The sequence below is a fragment of the Cherax quadricarinatus genome, chromosome 84 (genome assembly GCF_038502225.1).
Source record: "Cherax quadricarinatus isolate ZL_2023a chromosome 84, ASM3850222v1, whole genome shotgun sequence".
NCBI classification, from domain to species: domain Eukaryota; kingdom Metazoa; phylum Arthropoda; class Malacostraca; order Decapoda; family Parastacidae; genus Cherax; species Cherax quadricarinatus.
Window position 1 is genome coordinate 3,590,474 of NC_091375.1, and position 18,590 is coordinate 3,609,063.

At 45.6% G+C, this 18,590-nt stretch overlaps 2 protein-coding genes across 3 annotated transcripts in view; both read right to left on the minus strand.

Annotated features, from left to right (window-relative positions):
* The window catches only part of LOC128704241 (rootletin), a 504,072-nt gene that overhangs the window by 425,196 nt on the left and 60,286 nt on the right, over positions 1 to 18,590 (minus strand). The window lies entirely within an intron of this gene.
* On the minus strand, positions 12,834 to 16,794 carry LOC138855198 (rhoptry surface protein CERLI2-like; the record flags this gene model as incomplete). The annotated part of the gene is made up of 2 exons (XM_070103233.1): positions 16,752 to 16,794; positions 12,834 to 13,552 (listed from the first exon to the last, which is right to left on the minus strand). Coding segments are annotated over exons 1-2 (762 nt in total), but the record flags the coding sequence as incomplete, so codon positions are not given.

The following is an 18,590-nucleotide window of genomic DNA, read 5'->3' on the forward strand; positions in this document are numbered from 1 at the left end:
CCAGAGTGCCGTGGCTGGAGCAGCTCACCCAGAGTGCCGTGGCTGGAGCAGCTCACCCACAGTACCGTGGCTGGAGCAGCTCACCCACAGTACCGTGGCTGGAGCAGCTCACCCACAGTACCGTGGCTGGAGCAGCTCACCCACAGTACCGTGGCTGGAGCAGCTCACCCACAGTACCGTGGCTGGAGCAGCTCACCCACAGTACCGTGGCTGGAGCAGCTCACCCACAGTACCGTGGCTGGAGCAGCTCACCCACAGTACCGTGGCTGGAGCAGCTCACCCACAGTACCGTGGCTGGAGCAGCTCACCCACAGTACCGTGGCTGGAGCAACTCACCCACAGTACCGTGGCTGGAGCAACTCACCCACAGTACCGTGGCTGGAGCAACTCACCCACAGTACCGTGGCTGGAGCAACTCACCCACAGTACCGTGGCTGGAGCAACTCACCCACAGTACCGTGGCTGGAGCAACTCACCCACAGTACCGTGGCTGGAGCAACTCACCCACAGTACCGTGGCTGGAGCAACTCACCCACAGTACCGTGGCTGGAGCAACTCACCCACAGTACCGTGGCTGGAGCAACTCACCCACAGTACCGTGGCTGGAGCAACTCACCCACAGTACCGTGGCTGGAGCAACTCACCCACAGTACCGTGGCTGGAGCAACTCACCCACAGTACCGTGGCTGGAGCAACTCACCCACAGTACCGTGGCTGGAGCAACTCACCCACAGTACCGTGGCTGGAGCAACTCACCCACAGTACCGTGGCTGGAGCAACTCACCCACAGTACCGTGGCTGGAGCAACTCACCCACAGTACCGTGGCTGGAGCAACTCACCCACAGTACCGTGGCTGGAGCAACTCACCCACAGTACCGTGGCTGGAGCAACTCACCCACAGTACCGTGGCTGGAGCAACTCACCCACAGTACCGTGGCTGGAGCAACTCACCCACAGTACCGTGGCTGGAGCAACTCACCCACAGTACCGTGGCTGGAGCAACTCACCCACAGTACCGTGGCTGGAGCAACTCCCTGCCTCATCATAAACATGGCCACTAATCCTGGTATTCCAGCTGGAACAATATACACAAGCCAGAATATCTTGACTAGGAACATTTCACTATAAACCCACATTGTAAACAGTAAGTCACATTTCGGCCCATCCGTTATTAAGTCACGAACGACCTCCCTAACTTCATACATGGTAGTAAAAATTAATACACACGAATGAGTGAGCACACGAAAGAGCGAGCACATGAACGAACGAGTATACGAACGAGCGAGCACATGAATGCGCTACGATGAGTTATTAGAAAAATACCGTATTTTCCGGCATATAAGGCGCACCCTCTGAACATGTTTGCTTGAACTTCAGCATTTTTCTGCAACACTGCAAGCTCCTGATGTGTTGTTGGCTGCAACACGAAAGGCCTAGAGCTATCGTTAAACTCTCACCGTAGTTGTTTTGCATGTTCATAATACAGAAAAAAGGTCAATCAGCCAGTGGAAAACATTTAACATCTTGACGCTACCGATCGAGTGACCATCTCTGCACTTTACATCAAGTAAAGAATACGTTACGGAACAAGTTTTGATCGTGACAAGGTTACACTCAGTTTAGAGCTTTATTAAATCCCGAACTAAATAAAGCCCTACACTGGTTTTGCAACCTGCGGTTTTTTTTTATACTAATATAGCTGGCAGTTCAACATAATGATTTAGACGATAAGTATTCTGTCTGACCAGCAGGTTATCCTCCTAGCTTCACACACACACACACACACACACACACACACGTACGTATCGTGAGGCAGGAAGATAAAAATGTTTGCAGTAAACAAGTCAATATCTTCCTCGTGTTTGTTCTCAAAGGTACAAACGGATTTGGATGTGTGTGATATTCAAGATTTGCAGTTACAAGAGCAGAGAGCTGTGTTCGTGATATCCCGTCTTCAGTGTTCGTAGTGACACGAACAGAGCTGAGTTCAACTGGCGCACTACCGAAAATAGTACACACACACACACACACACAATGTTTCAGAGATGGGACACAGCAACAATGGGGCACAACTGGAAACTGGATGTTGAGAACTCGGATAAGTCAAAGGGATGTTAGGAAGTATTTCTTCTGCCTTAGAGTTGTCAGGAAGTGGAACAATCTGGAGTGTGAAGCAGTAGAGGCAGGATCCTTAACATAATTTTAAGAAGTACAGCGAGGCACTTGAAGCCGGGAAAGAGTGGACCTAGTAGCGACCATGGAAGGAGCTGTGAATCGACCCCTGCAACAACATATACGCGAATAAACACACACACACCTTCCCGGTAGAAAGCACAAGCACACGCAACATACACCCTCATTATCATGCACACACACGCAGATGTGTATTCCTCATTAATGAGGACAATTTCCTCCAGAAATGGTAGGTAAACAGTCATTACCTCACGTTCCTGGCAGGGTGACTCTTGATACACGTACGTCAATATCACGAACCGTGTGGCTTCTGATTCGTATATATCACGGACTAGGGAGCTGGTGTCCTCCTTCGGGGGTGTCAAAGAAAGCCAATCCTCCTTTCACACGTTTGCCTGATAATCGCACATTCGCCCGATAATCATAAATTCATTTGAATCATACGTTCGCTTGATAATCATAAGTTTGCCTGACGTTCGCTTGATAATCCAGCAGGTGCCACTCAATCAACCAGTGGAATCTGTCACATTGTGTACGTTCATGCAGGCACAGTGACACTATGAGAAGTCGTAGTTTGGATAATTTCTGACATATGTGACATTAACACAAAACGTTCAGACGTCGAAAAAAAAAAAAAAGAACGGGAACACCTGGAGGTTATTCCGGGGATCAACGCCCCCGCGGCCCGGTCCATGACCAGGCCTCCCGATGGATCAGGGCCTGATCAACTAGGCTGTTACTACTGGCCGCACGCAGTCCAACGTACGAGCCACAGCCCGGCTGATCTGGCACTGACTTTAGGTATCTGTCCAGCTCTCTCTTGAAGGCAGCCAGGGGTCTTGAAGGCAGCCATGGGTCTTGAAGGCAGCCAGGGGCTTATTGGCAATTCCCCTAATGCTTGATGGGAGGCTGCTGAACAGTCTTGGGCCCCGGACACTTATGGTGTTTTCCCTTAGTGTACCAATGGTACCCCTACTTTTTATTGGGGGCATTTTGTATCGCCTGCCCAGTCTTTTACTTTCGTAGGGAGTGATTTGTGTGTGCAGATTTGAGACCATTCCTTCCAAGATTTTCCAAGTGTAGATTATAATATATCTCTCCCTCCTGCGTTCCAACGAGTACAAGTCAAGTGCTTCCAAGCGTTCCCAGTAGTTAAGGTGCTTGACAGAACTTATACGTGCAGTAAAGGACCTCCAAGGGTACTGCTCCTGGGCTTGGTTCATGAGACGAGTGTATATAAAGAAATGTAAAGTACGACTAGCAAGAGCAGCCAGTGTTGTTTGAAAGTGAAGCTTAAACTAAAATAAAGTTCCGGAGGCTTTAACAAGTCCAGACGTAGCTGCAATCTTTGAAGGAATTATTTTGACACCACTGATATTTTCATGGAATTTTTAATTGATATGGGTTATTAAAATTTGGAATTTATTTTGTGTTTTTTTTGTCGTGCTAGTAATTTTTATTTTTGCTAATTAATTCAGCCATAAGTGTTATGGGTTATTCTACTTATTAAAAAACTCGAATATGTATAGGATTTTGCAGGATTAGACCGTCATCTTACGTGTTTTTTAAATTACGAAAGTAAAGATCAGGAATCTTGCCATTAGGGAAGGAAAACAGGTGTCCTACATGACAAAGAAGACAGCCGAGTGATGGTCTCTGAAAGGTCGCCCAGATGCCAAATTTACTGTTTGTTTCACATGGAAAAGCATGACACATACTAAAGTGAACATGGAGTTAGTGCAGGAAAATCATGCTTGTAATAACTATCATTCTGACACTATTAGTACCCTAAGGCTTTAGAAGAAAACCAAAAGGCAGCAGTGGTCTACACGGATTTTGTGGAGGCCTTTGACAAATGTGACCATGGAGTGATAGTCCCTAAAATGAAGTTAATAGGATAACAGGAGCAGTGAGGAAACACATTCAAACTGCTAGCAGACAAGAAACAAAGAATAGCAGTAAACACTCCTAGCAGACAGGACACAAAGAGTAACAGTAAACACTGCTAGCAGACAGGACACAAAGAATAGCAGTAAACACTGCTAGTAGACAGGACACAAAGAATAGCAGTAAACACTCCTAGCAGACAGGACACAAAGAATAGCAGTAAACACTCCTAGCAGACAGGACACAAAGAATAGCAGTAAACACTCCTAGCAGACAGGACACAAAGAATAGCAGTAAACACTCCTAGCAGACAGGACACAAAGAATAGCAGTAAACACTGCTAGCAGACAGGACACAAAGAATAGCAGTAAACACTCCTAGCAGACAGGACACAAAGAATAGCAGTAAACACTCCTAGCAGACAGGACACAAAGAATAGCAGTAAACACTCCTAGCAGACACTCCTAGGACACAAAGAATAGCAGTAAACACTCCTAGCAGACAGGACACAAAGAATAGCAGTAAACACTCCTAGCAGACAGGACACAAAGAATAGCAGTAAACACTCCTAGCAGACAGGACACAAAGAATAGCAGTAAACACTCCTAGCAGACAGGACACAAAGAATAGCAGTAAACACTCCTAGCAGACAGGACACAAAGAATAGCAGTAAACACTCCTAGCAGACACAAAAGAATAGCAGTAAACACTGCTAGCAGACAGGACACAAAGAATAGCAGTAAACACTCCTAGCAGACAGGACACAAAGAATAGCAGTAAACACTCCTAGCAGACAGGACACAAAGAATAGCAGTAAACACTGCTAGCAGACAGGACACAAAGAATAGCAGTAAACACTCCTAGCAGACAGGACACAAAGAATAGCAGTAAACACTCCTAGCAGACAGGACACAAAGAATAGCAGTAAACACTCCTAGCAGACAGGACACAAAGAATAGCAGTAAACACTCCTAGCAGACAGGACACAAAGAATAGCAGTAAACACTCCTAGCAGACAGGACACAAAGAGTAACAGCAAAACAAAGTCGAGCCTTAGCAAAGGTTAAGTGCCTGAACGCACGATGCTGTCACCACTGTTTCTCATTCTGATGTTAGACAAAAACATTTCTCACAGCTTCAAAGTTTTACAACGAGCAAGTGAGAATGACATGATCAACTATGACAAATTTCAGTTGCTTAGAGATGGGAAGTATGAAAAAAAAATAAAGTAAAGAATACAGAGAGCATACATCCAAACCATTGCACAGAACTTGAGAAACTCAGGAATAATAATGTCAAATATATTATTTGTAAGAAACAAAGAAAATATAGCAAAAGACAGAAAGAGAGAACAAATCAATCTTTAACTGTAACAAATATGAAGTAGAGCTTATCAATTCAAGACTTAAAGAACAGAGCGAAACGTTCTCCTGCTAAAAGCCTTTTCTGAAACTCTTATCTTTATCTTCACACGTGTCAGAACACGTCATACAAGTACGTCCACGGTGGTGGTAAAACATAGTATCAATTGCAGCACCTTGTAGTGTGTGGTCAACCAATCTGAGAGATGGTCATCTTAAATAACTCAAACCCTGCTGGAAGAAAACCTTTCAAACTTGTCGTAGCTGGTAAATCCATAGTGGGATGAAGAATTACACGTGTGCAACGTCTGGGTATTTTTATTTTTGACGTTTCGCCAACCAGTGGCTTTATCAGTACAAATTCAATGAATAATTGGAAGATAGTAGAACTATATACAAAAGATGAGGTAATCAGTCCCTCAGCCTTGGAGTTGGTGAAGAGCACCGTAGTCGCGGAGAGTCTGAAGCACAAGCAAGAAGGTTGTCGGTATTGTATACCATACATGCATACCATAGTGGAATATTTGACGATATCCTCAGCACCCTAACCAAGACTCCTACCCCACGTTGACAGATTGGACTACCTCATGCATGAAACCCCAGCCTCTGTGATGTAATGTTACAGGAAAACATAGCTGGTTACTGTTTCTGCCTTGCAACTCTCAAAGAATATAGTAGCCGCACACTGCGGGGGTTCCCACAATGTCGTTTTCACAGTGTTGCCGCACAGTGTGAGTGTTCCCACGATGTAAGGTGAGGCGTAATTATAATACGTGTCACACAAAATTCACCACAGTCCCACAGATCCCGTCCCTTCCTCCACCATCCCACTACCACCACCCCCCCAAGCACAGCACAACGTCAACACACCTATAATTTAGCACATTTACCGCATTTTACCAGCTGCATAAATCACGCCAGTCGTTTACATTTAGTTCCAGCTGTATTTTGTTATTTAACTCATTGAGCTGACATGTGAAATGTGATGGTAAATATGAACGCCACTGGCGCCGTCCATCTATCAGGCTAATGTATATACCTGCTGCTGGGGCTGTCACAGAAATGTATATACCATCTGCTGGGGCACTGTCACAGAAATGTATATACCACCTGCTGGGGCTCTGTCACAGTAATGTATATACCACCTGCTGGGGCTGTGTGTCACAGTAATGTATAAAGCAGCTCTGGGGCTGTCTGTGTCACAATTATCCTCAGTAAGTTGTGTAGGTAAACCCATTTGGTGCCGTTGGAAATATGTGGTGGCAATCCCAGTGTAATGTATGAGCGAGTGGTGGCCACCAGGTGTCACGTTCTCTCTCGTTCATGACCTCACCTCACACAATGGGAAGACATCATTACGACATACATGATACCCAAGGAAATGATGGCGCAGATACGGACAGACTGAAACAAACTTAAAAGGACAGATGCGTACAGAGATGTTAGAAAGGTCTTATCCAGTCTCAGGGCGATACGGAACTTAAATGAACCAGGTGTTGAAGTGAAGGTGAGCTCCACTTTCAAGAGTATGATAGGGTTCAAGCAGTCCGAGACTAGTTATGCCTGTGGATGTAGTTTAAGAGGCAGGACTCTAGCACAGACATTTCAAGAAAGTTTCCCTACACCATCTTCCCCGGTTCACCTGGTAGTAAGTGCCTGGGTGTTAGTAGACTTCTGTGAGTCGTATCTTCGGGAAAAAAGATTCAACTGCTAGTAATAAATCTTAATAACTTCAACACTATTTGAATCGTACAGCTCTTATCACTGCAGTGCTTTCCACTTTCCTCATTCTGTGCACAGTATTCACACCACACGTTGGTCTCAGGCACTACCGTCTCCTGGTTGCAACATTCAAGAATCATGCCATGTACACTTATGACGATGCTGTCGCCACTGTGCTCTGATATATTACCCTTTCTTGCGTATACCGACAAACTTCTTTTTCATAGACTGCAACACTCATGCTATGTTCTTTCCTTTGTGATAAATCCAGTGCATCGATCGATGGACTGAACACATCGACTCCAGACTGAGGACTGATTACCTCAAACTCCTCTTCATCTTTCACCTTTCTCTGAATTAAACTGAAGAAGCCACTCATTGGCGAAACTTTTCCAGAATAAAGATACCCAAATGTTGCACAAGTGTCTCATTTATCAACTTGTCGGTTTTGTAAACCATTTATTCGCATGCTGTCCTCCGTGTATTTTATGACTGACAACTCCATTAAAGACCCATTTGTTGACACATCCACTCTCAAGTATTAAACTCACTCCCAACATGATCCTTCCCTGTAAACTCACTCCCAACATGATCCTTCCCTGTAAACTCACTCCCAACATGATCCTTCCCTGTAAACTCACTCCCAACATGATCCTTCCCTGTAAACTCACTCCCAACATGATCCTTCCCTGTAAACTCACTCCCAACATGATCCTTCCCTGTAAACTCACTCCCAACATGATCCTTCCCTGTAAACTCACTCCCAACATGATCCTTCCCTATAAACTCACTCCCAACATGATCCTTCCCTATAAACTCACTCCCAACATGATCCTTCCCTGTAAACTCACTCCCAACATGATCCTTCCCTGTAAACTCACTCCCAACATGATCCTTCCCTGTAAACTCACTCCCAACATGATCCTTCCCTATAAACTCACTCCCAACATGATCCTTCCCTATAAACTCACTCCCAACATGATCCTTCCCTGTAAACTCACTCCCAACATGATCCTTCCCTGTAAAATCGCTCCCAACATGTGTCATGTGGGGTTCGAAACGTGGATTGGGTAAAAATACTCACGTAGGCTGGTAGTACGTATATTATAACGACGGAAGTATGGGAAGCGCCACAGCCGGCCTGCCTCTCTGCTCTCTATCGTAAGACTGCCTGACCCACAGTGCCTAAGTGAGGGGGTGTTTGAAATCCTGCTATGGTCAGCAGCAATATGAATACAGACAGTGATTCATGCAGAGACGGTTGGTAGTGAGTCATCTACTGGTACACTGGTTACTGGTAACTGGTTACTAGGAACTGGTACTACTACTGAGAGCTCGGCGACGCTAACGTATGTCGTCCCGACATACAACTAATACAAACTAGAGATGGCAGGTATACGGCTTGGGCTGATTCTATACAATGTCAAAGTACACAACAATTGAACATTATAACATACATAAGTAGAACATTGGAATGGAAGCTTACATAACTGAAACTGTAATGCAATACAAGGTATAATATAGCACAACTCATCGAAGAAACTCAACGAATGAAACTCAACGTTGAGATTACACAGTAGAAGTGATAAAAAGGAGTCTAACATGTGTGCGAGTCAGTGGGCGCACTAAACCCAAAGGTGTAATGAAAGTGACAGGCCTGGCGTGTGCACCTTTCAGTGGTGCATGGGCTGGAGCCGGGGCCGATCCCCTCGCCGGGTGCTGACTCTGCTCCCTCCACCTACCATCCGGCCCCAAGACAGGTAAGCACTGGTCGAGTTTTCCCTTTGCCCCTGTCGACAAGGTGGTGCGGCTTAAGGAGGGTGCTGGCTGCAGGGAATGCGATGGCGTGAAATATCCTCCAGCCTGCATGTATGTATGTTGTGCAGGAAGGGAAGGGGCGCAGGCCCGGGACTTGCTGTGATGTCCGTGCGAGCGTGTGTGTAGCGGCAGGCAGGGAGGAGCAAGTACCAAGAGCAGACATGTTGCGACCCGAAAGATGGTGAACTATGCCTGGCCAGGATGAAGCCAGAGGAAACTCTGGTGGAGGTCCGTAGCGATTCTGACGTGCAAATCGATCGTCTGAGCTGGGCATAGGGGCGAAAGACTAATCAAATCATCTAGTAGCTGGTTCCCTCTGAAGTTTCCCTCAGGATAGCTGGAAATCTCAGGATTAATTTCATCCGGTAAAGCGAATGATTAGAGGTGTTGGGGACGAAACGTCCTCAACCTATTCTCAAACTTTAAATGGGTGAGATGCCGAGCTTGCTTGAAGAATAATGAAGCTCTGGCAACTAATATGAGTACCTAGTGGGCCATTTTTGGTAAGCAGAATTGGCGCTGTGGGATGAACCAAACGTCGAGTTAAGGGGCCTAAACGAATGCTCATTCGGATCCCACCACTGCCACCATTTGTCATGTGGGGGTTCGAAACGTGGATTGGGTAAAAATACTCACGTAGGCTGGTAGTACGTATATTATAACGACGGAAGTATGGGAAGCGCGACAGCCGGCCTGCCTCTCTGCTCTCTATCGTAAGACTGCCTGACCCACAGTGCCTATGTGAGGGGGTGTTTGAAATCCTGCTATGGTCAGCAGCAATATGAATACAGACAGTGATTCATGCAGAGACGGTTGGTAGTGAGTCATCTACTGGTACACTGGTTACTGGTTACTAGGAACTGGTACTACTACTGAGACATGATCCTTCCCTGTAAACTCACTCCCAACATGATCCTTCCCTGTAAACTCACTAACAACATGATCCTTCCCTGTAAACTCACTCCCAACATGATCCTTCCCTGTAAACTCACTCCCAACATGATCCTTCCCTGTAAACTCACTCCCAACATGATCCTTCCCTGTAAACTCACTCCCAACATGATCCTTCCCTGTAAACTCACTCCCAACGTGATCCTTCCCTGTAAACTCACTCCCAACGTGATCCTTCCCTGTAAACTCACTCCCAACGTGATCCTTCCCTGTAAACTCACTCCCAACATGATCCTTCCCTATAAACTCACTCCCAACATGATCCTTCCCTGTAAACTCACTCCCAACATGATCCTTCCCTGTAAACTCACTCCCAACATGATCCTTCCCTGTAAACTCACTCCCAACATGATCCTTCCCTGTAAACTCACTCCCAACATGATCCCTCCCTGTAAACTCACTCCCAACATGATCCTTCCCTATAAACTCAATCCCAACATGATCCTTCCCTGTAAACTCTCTCCCAACATGATCCTTCCCTGTAAACTCACTCCCAACATGATCCTTCCCTGTAAACTCACTCCCAACATGATCCTTCCCTGTAAACTCACTCCCAACATGATCCTTCCCTGTAAACTCACTCCCAACATGATCCTTCCCTATAAACTCACTCCCAACATGATCCTTCCCTGTAAACTCACTCCCAACATGATCCTTCCCTATAAACTCACTCCCAACATGATCCTTCCCTATAAACTCACTCCCAACATAATCCTTCCCTATAAACTCACTCCCATGATCCTTCCCTATAAACTCACTCCCAACATGATCCTTCCCTATAAACTCACTCCCAACATGATCCTTCCCTATAAACTCACTCCCAACATGATCCTTCCCTATAAACTCACTCCCAACATGATCCTTCCCTATAAACTCACTCCCAACATGATCCTTCCCTATAAACTCACTCCCAACATGATCCTTCCCTATAAACTCACTCCCAACATGATCCTTCCCTGTAAACTCACTCCCAACATGATCCTTCCCTATAAACTCACTCCCAACATGATCCTTCCCTATAAACTCACTCCCAACATGATCCTTCCCTATAAACTCACTCCCATGATCCTTCCCTATAAACTCACTCCCAACATGATCCTTCCCTATAAACTCACTCCCAACATGATCCTTCCCTATAAACTCACTCCCAACATGATCCTTCCCTATAAACTCACTCCCAACATGATCCTTCCCTATAAACTCACTCCCAACATGATCCTTCCCTATAAACTCACTCCCAACATGATCCTTCCCTGTAAACTCACTCCCAACATGATCCTTCCCTGTAAACTCACTCCCAACATGATCCTTCCCTGTAAACTCACTCAAAACATGATCCTTCCCTGTAAACTCACTCCCAACATGATCCTTCCCTGTAAACTCACTCCCAACATGATCCTTCCCTGTAAACTCACTCCCAACATGATCCTTCCCTGTAAACTCACTCCCAACATGATCCTTCCCTATAAACTCACTCCCAACATGATCCTTCCCTATAAACTCCCAACATGATCCTTCCCTATAAACTCACTCCCAACATGATCCTTCCCTATAAACTCACTCCCAACATGATCCTTCCCTATAAACTCACTCCCAACATGATCCTTCCCTATAAACTCACTCCCAACATGATCCTTCCCTATAAACTCACTCCCAACATGATCCTTCCCTATAAACTCACTCCCAACATGATCCTTCCCTATAAACTCACTCCCAACATGATCCTTCCCTATAAACTCACTCCCAACATGATCCTTCCCTATAAACTCACTCCCAACATGATCCTTCCCTGTAAACTCACTCCCAACATGATCCTTCCCTATAAACTCACTCCCAACATGATCCTTCCCTGTAAACTCACTCGCAACATGATCCTTCCCTGTAAACTCACTCCCAACATGATCCTTCCCTGTAAACTCACTCCCAACATGATCCTTCCCTATAAACTCACTCCCAACATGATCCTTCCCAATAAACTCACTCCCAACATGATCCTTCCCTATAAACTCACTCCCAACATGATCCTTCCCTATAAACTCACTCCCAACATGATCCTTCCCTATAAACTCACTCCCAACATGATCCTTCCCTATAAACTCACTCCCAACATGATCCTTCCCTATAAACTCACTCCCAACATGATCCTTCCCTATAAACTCACTCCCAACATGATCCTTCCCTATAAACTCACTCCCAACATGATCCTTCCCTATAAACTCACTCCCAACATGATCCTTCCCTATAAACTCACTCCCGACATGATCCTTCCCTATAAACTCACTCCCAACATGATCCTTCCCTATAAACTCACTCCCAACATGATCCTTCCCTACAAACTCACTCCCAACATGATCCTTCCCTACAAACTCACTCCCAACATGATCCTTCCCTATAAACTCACTCCCAACATGATCCTTCCCTATAAACTCACTCCCAACATGATCCTTCCCTGTAAACTCACTCCCAACATGATCCTTCCCTGTAAACTCACTCCCAACATGATCCTTCCCTGTAAACTCACTCCCAACATGATCCTTCCCTATAAACTCACTCCCAACATGATCCTTCCCTGTAAACTCACTCCCAACATGATCCTTCCCTGTAAACTCACTCCCAACATGATCCTTCCCTGTAAACTCACTCCCAACATGATCCTTCCCTATAAACTCACTCCCAACATGATCCTTCCCTATAAACTCACTCCCAACATGATCCTTCCCTATAAACTCACTCCCAACATGATCCTTCCCTATAAACTCACTCCCAACATGATCCTTCCCTATAAACTCACTCCCAACATGATCCTTCCCTGTAAACTCACTCCCAACATGATCCTTCCCTATAAACTCACTCATAACATGATCCTTCCCTATAAACTCACTCCCAACATGATCCTTCCCTATAAACTCACTCCCAACATGATCCTTCCCTATAAACTCACTCCCAACATGATCCTTCCCTATAAACTCACTCCCAACATGATCCTTCCCTATAAACTCACTCCCAACATGATCCTTCCCTATAAACTCACTCCCAACATGATCCTTCCCTATAAACTCACTCCCAACATGATCCTTTCCTATAAACTCACTCCCAACATGATCCTTCCCTATAAACTCACTCCCAACATGATCCTTCCCTATAAACTCACTCCCAACATGATCCTTCCCTATAAACTCACTCCCAACATGATCCTTCCCTATAAACTCACTCCCAACATGATCCTTCCCTATAAACTCACTCCCAACATGATCCTTCCCTGTAAACTCACTCCCAACATGATCCTTCCCTATAAACTCACTCCCAACATGATCCTTCCCTATAAACTCACTCCCAACATGATCCTTCCCTATAAACTCACTCCCAACATGATCCTTCCCTATAAACTCACTCCCAACATGATCCTTCCCTATAAACTCACTCCCAACATGATCCTTCCCTATAAACTCACTCCCAACATGATCCTTCCCTATAAACTCACTCCCAACATGATCCTTCCCTATAAACTCACTCCCAACATGATCCTTCCCTATAAACTCACTCCCAACATGATCCTTCCCTGTAAACTCACTCCTAACATGGTCCTTCCCTGTAAACTCACTCCCAACATGATCCTTCCCTGTAAACTCACTCCCAACATGATCCTTCCCTATAAACTCACTCCCAACATGATCCTTCCCTATAAACTCACTCCCAACATGATCCTTCCCTATAAACTCACTCCCATGATCCTTCCCTATAAACTCACTCCCAACATGATCCTTCCCTATAAACTCACTCCCAACATGATCCTTCCCTATAAACTCACTAACAACATGATCCTTCCCTATAAACTCACTCCCAACATGATCCTTCCCTATAAACTCACTCCCAACATGATCCTTCCCTGTAAACTCACTCCCAACATGATCCTTCCCTGTAAACTCACTCCCAACATGATCCTTCCCTGTAAACTCGCTCCCAACATGATCCTTCCCTGTAAACTCACTCCCAACATGATCCTTCCCTATAAACTCACTCCCAACATGATCCTTCCCTGTAAACTCACTCCCAACATGATCCTTCCCTGTAAACTCACTCCCAACATGATCCTTCCCTATAAACTCACTCCCAACATGATCCTTCCCTATAAACTCACTCCCAACATGATCCTTCCCTATAAACTCACTCCCAACATGATCCTTCCCTATAAACTCACTCCCAACATGATCCTTCCCTATAAACTCACTCCCAACATGATCCTTCCCTGTAAACTCACTCCCAACATGATCCTTCCCTGTAAACTCACTCCCAACATGATCCTTCCCTGTAAACTCACTCCCAACATGATCCTTCCCTATAAACTCACTCCCAACATGATCCTTCCCTGTAAACTCACTCCCAACATGATCCTTCCCTGTAAACTCACTCCCAACATGATCCTTCCCTGTAAACTCACTCCCAACATGATCCTTCCCTATAAACTCACTCCCAACATGATCCTTCCCTATAAACTCACTCCCAACATGATCCTTCCCTATAAACTCACTCCCAACATGATCCTTCCCTATAAACTCACTCCCAACATGATCCTTCCCTATAAACTCACTCCCAACATGATCCTTCCCTGTAAACTCACTCCCAACATGATCCTTCCCTATAAACTCACTCCCAACATGATCCTTCCCTGTAAACTCACTCCCAACATGATCCTTCCCTATAAACTCACTCCCAACATGATCCTTCCCTATAAACTCACTCCCAACATGATCCTTCCCTATAAACTCACTCCCAACATGATCCTTCCCTATAAACTCACTCCCAACATGATCCTTCCCTATAAACTCACTCCCAACATGATCCTTCCCTATAAACTCACTCCCAACATGATCCTTCCCTATAAACTCACTCCCAACATGATCCTTCCCTATAAACTCACTCCCAACATACATGATCCTTCCCTATAAACTCACTCCCAACATGATCCTTCCCTATAAACTCACTCCCAACATGATCCTTCCCTAGAAACTCACTCCCAACATGATCCTTCCCTATAAACTCACTCCCAACATGATCCTTCCCTATAAACTCACTCCCAACATGATCCTTCCCTATAAACTCACTCCCAACATGATCCTTCCCTATAAACTCACTCCCAACATGATCCTTCCCTATAAACTCACTCCCAACATGATCCTTCCCTATAAACTCACTCCCAACATGATCCTTCCCTATAAACTCACTCCCAACATGATCCTTCCCTATAAACTCACTCCCAACATGATCCTTCCCTATAAACTCACTCCCAACATACATGATCCTTCCCTATAAACTCACTCCCAACATGATCCTTCCCTATAAACTCACTCCCAACATGATCCTTCCCTAGAAACTCACTCCCAACATGATCCTTCCCTATAAACTCACTCCCAACATGATCCTTCCCTATAAACTCACTCCCAACATGATCCTTCCCTATAAACTCACTCCCAACATGATCCTTCCCTATAAACTCACTCCCAACATGATCCTTCCCTATAAACTCACTCCCAACTAGTTACCTTAACTTTAATTCATTTTTTCGTGAGTTCACTTTTTAATTTCTTCTTTTACATTCCTTTCCATTCCATTTCTTTGTCTTCTAAATTTCCAAACAGCACTGTGTCATCTGCAAACATCAGCTGTGACAACCTTCCAGACTTAATTCCAGAAACCTACTGTTGTGTTGAGACTTACTGTTGTGTTGAGACCTACTGTTGTGTTGAGACTTACTGTTGTGTTGAGACCTACTGTTGTGTTGAGACTTACTGTTGTGTTGAGACTTACTGTTGTGTTGAGACCTACTGTTGTGTTGAGACCTACTACTGTGTGTTGAGACCAACTGTTGTGTGTTGAGACCTACTGTTGTGTTGAGACCTACTGTTGTGTTGAGACATACTGTTGTGTTGAGACCTACTGTTGTGTTGAGACTTACTGTTGTGTTGAGACCTACTGTTGTGTTGAGACCTACTACTGTGTGTTGAGACCAACTGTTGTGTGTTGAGACCAACTGTTGTGTGTTGAGACCTACTGTTGTGTTGAGACCTACTGTTGTGTTGAGACCTACTGTTGTGTTGAGACTTACTGTTGTGTTGAGACTTACTGTTGTGTTGAGACCTACTACTGTGTGTTGAGACCTACTACTGTGTGTTGAGACCAACTGTTGTGTGTTGAGATCTACTGTTGTGTTGAGACCTACTGTTGTGTTGAGACTTACTGTTGTGTTGAGACCTACTGTTGTGTTGAGACCTACTGTTGTGTTGAGACCTACTGTTGTGTTGAGACCTACTGTTGTGTTGAGACCTACTGTTGTGTTGAGACCTACTGTTGTGTTGAGACTTACTGTTGTGTTGAGACCTACTGTTGTGTTGAGACCTACTACTGTGTTGAGACCAACTGTTGTGTGTTGAGACCTACTGTTGTGTTGAGACCTACTGTTGTGTTGAGACCTACTGTTGTGTTGAGACCTACTGTTGTGTTGAGACCTACTACTGTGTGTTGAGACCAACTGTTGTGTGTTGAGATCTACTGTTGTGTATCGAGACCTACTACCGTATTGTGTTAAAGCCTACTTTTGTGTGTATGGGGGGGAAGGGGATGGGGTTGAAAGAAGAGAAGGGAGAAAGTTCGACTTTGCCATTCCCTCGCCTGATACTCCCTTAACCTACCCTTCTTTCCTTTACTTTAATCCTCCCTCGCCTAACCCACTCCTCCATTCCTAACTCGCTCCTCCCTCCCTGTCTAACCCACTTCTCCCTCCTTGTCTGTCTAACCCACTTCTCCCTCCCTGTCTGTCTAACCCACTCCCCCGTCCGTCACCCCACGCCTCCCTCCCTCACCCATCACCACGTCAAAAGAAGTATTACAGTCAATCACCTAGAAAGTCACTCGTACATCTTGCAAAGTTAATTTTCTGGCCAAATAACAGCCTTCCAGGAGGGAATAATCTCGTAAGTTCTCACTAAGATATTGATGCTTCCTTCAGCGTCACGCCCACGCTCTAATACACCCACGCCCACGTTCTACCACACCCACGCTCTAATACATCCACGCCCAGGTTCTACCACACCCACGCTCTAATACACCCACGCCCAGATTCTACCACACCCACGCCCAGATTCTACCACACCCACGCCCAGATTCTACCACACCCACGCCCACGCTCTAATACACCCACGCCCAGATTCTACCACGACAATCAAGGGTAATTAATTTTTTTTATTAACACATCGGCCGTTTCCCACTAAGGCAGTGTGACCCGTAAAAGAAACACTTTCATCATCATTCACTCCATCACTGTCTTGCCAGAGGCGCACCTTCACTACAGTTATAAAACTGCAACATTAACACCTCTCCTAAACCAAGCTTTATTGTCATAGTGTAAATCTGTTAACGATTCCCGTGATTATGGTCCCTGCGACCAGGTCTCGTAAATGAGGAAATATTACAGTAAGAGAAGCTATTAAAACCTGCAATAAAGGGTTTATATAAGCATAAGTGTGTGTAAGATTTACTTGTCTAACGTGTTCACGAGACAGGAAAGACTTGCAGTCCTACCACACTGTCTTAAGTGGGTTTAAAGCCTACCGACTACACGAGGATCATTAACGCTACACACAACTTGTTCACCACACGTGAAGACTGCCATGTGGGTGTTGAGTACCTACCTTCCCAGGCTGACTGTGGCGAGACCTATCACTACGTATGTATCTACCCACAGTGACTGTGGTGAGGTGTACCTATCACTACGTATGTAACTACCCACAGTAACTGTGGCGGTGTACATAACTGCTACTATGTTTGTATCTGCCCACAGCGATTGTGGTGAAGTGTACCTATGTAAGTACTCTCCTGCCCAGGCTGAGGCGAGGCGTACCTAACTATTACACTAATATCTGGGCATTAGTACCTAACAAGAGACATAAATACAGTTTCTAGCATAAAGCAAGCGAGTGCAGGGGAAAATTACAGGAGTTCAAGGTATAACTTGCTTCTGTGTTGTCAACCTAACATGTACACACAGTTAATTTAACCTTGATTTATGCTTCAATAGCTGACCTGATTTCCAGGTTGCAACGCAAGTCTCAGTACGTCAGCACGTGAGACGTCCTCCACAACTGTCACCATCCACACGTCTCAGTACGTCAGCACGTGAGACGTGCTCCACAACTGTCACCATCCACACGTCTCAGTACGTCAGCACGTGAGACGTGCTCCACAACTGTCACCATCCACACGTCTCAGTACGTCAGCACGTGAGACGTGCTCCACAACTGTCACCATCCACACGTCTCAGTACGTCAGCACGTGAGACGTGCTCCACAACCGTCACCATCCACACGTCTCAGTACGTCAGCACGTGAGACGTGCTCCACAACTGTCACCATCCACACGTCTCAGTACGTCAGCACGTAAGACGTGCTCCACAACCGTCACCATCCACACGTCTCAGTACGTCAGCACGTGAGACGTGCTCCACTGTCACCATCCACACGTCTCAGTACGTCAGCACGTGAGACGTGCTCCACTGCCACCATCCACACGTCTCAGTACGTCAGCACGTGAGACGTGCTCCACAAACTGTCACCATCCACACGTCTCAGTACGTCAGCACGTGAGACGTGCTCCACAACTGTCAC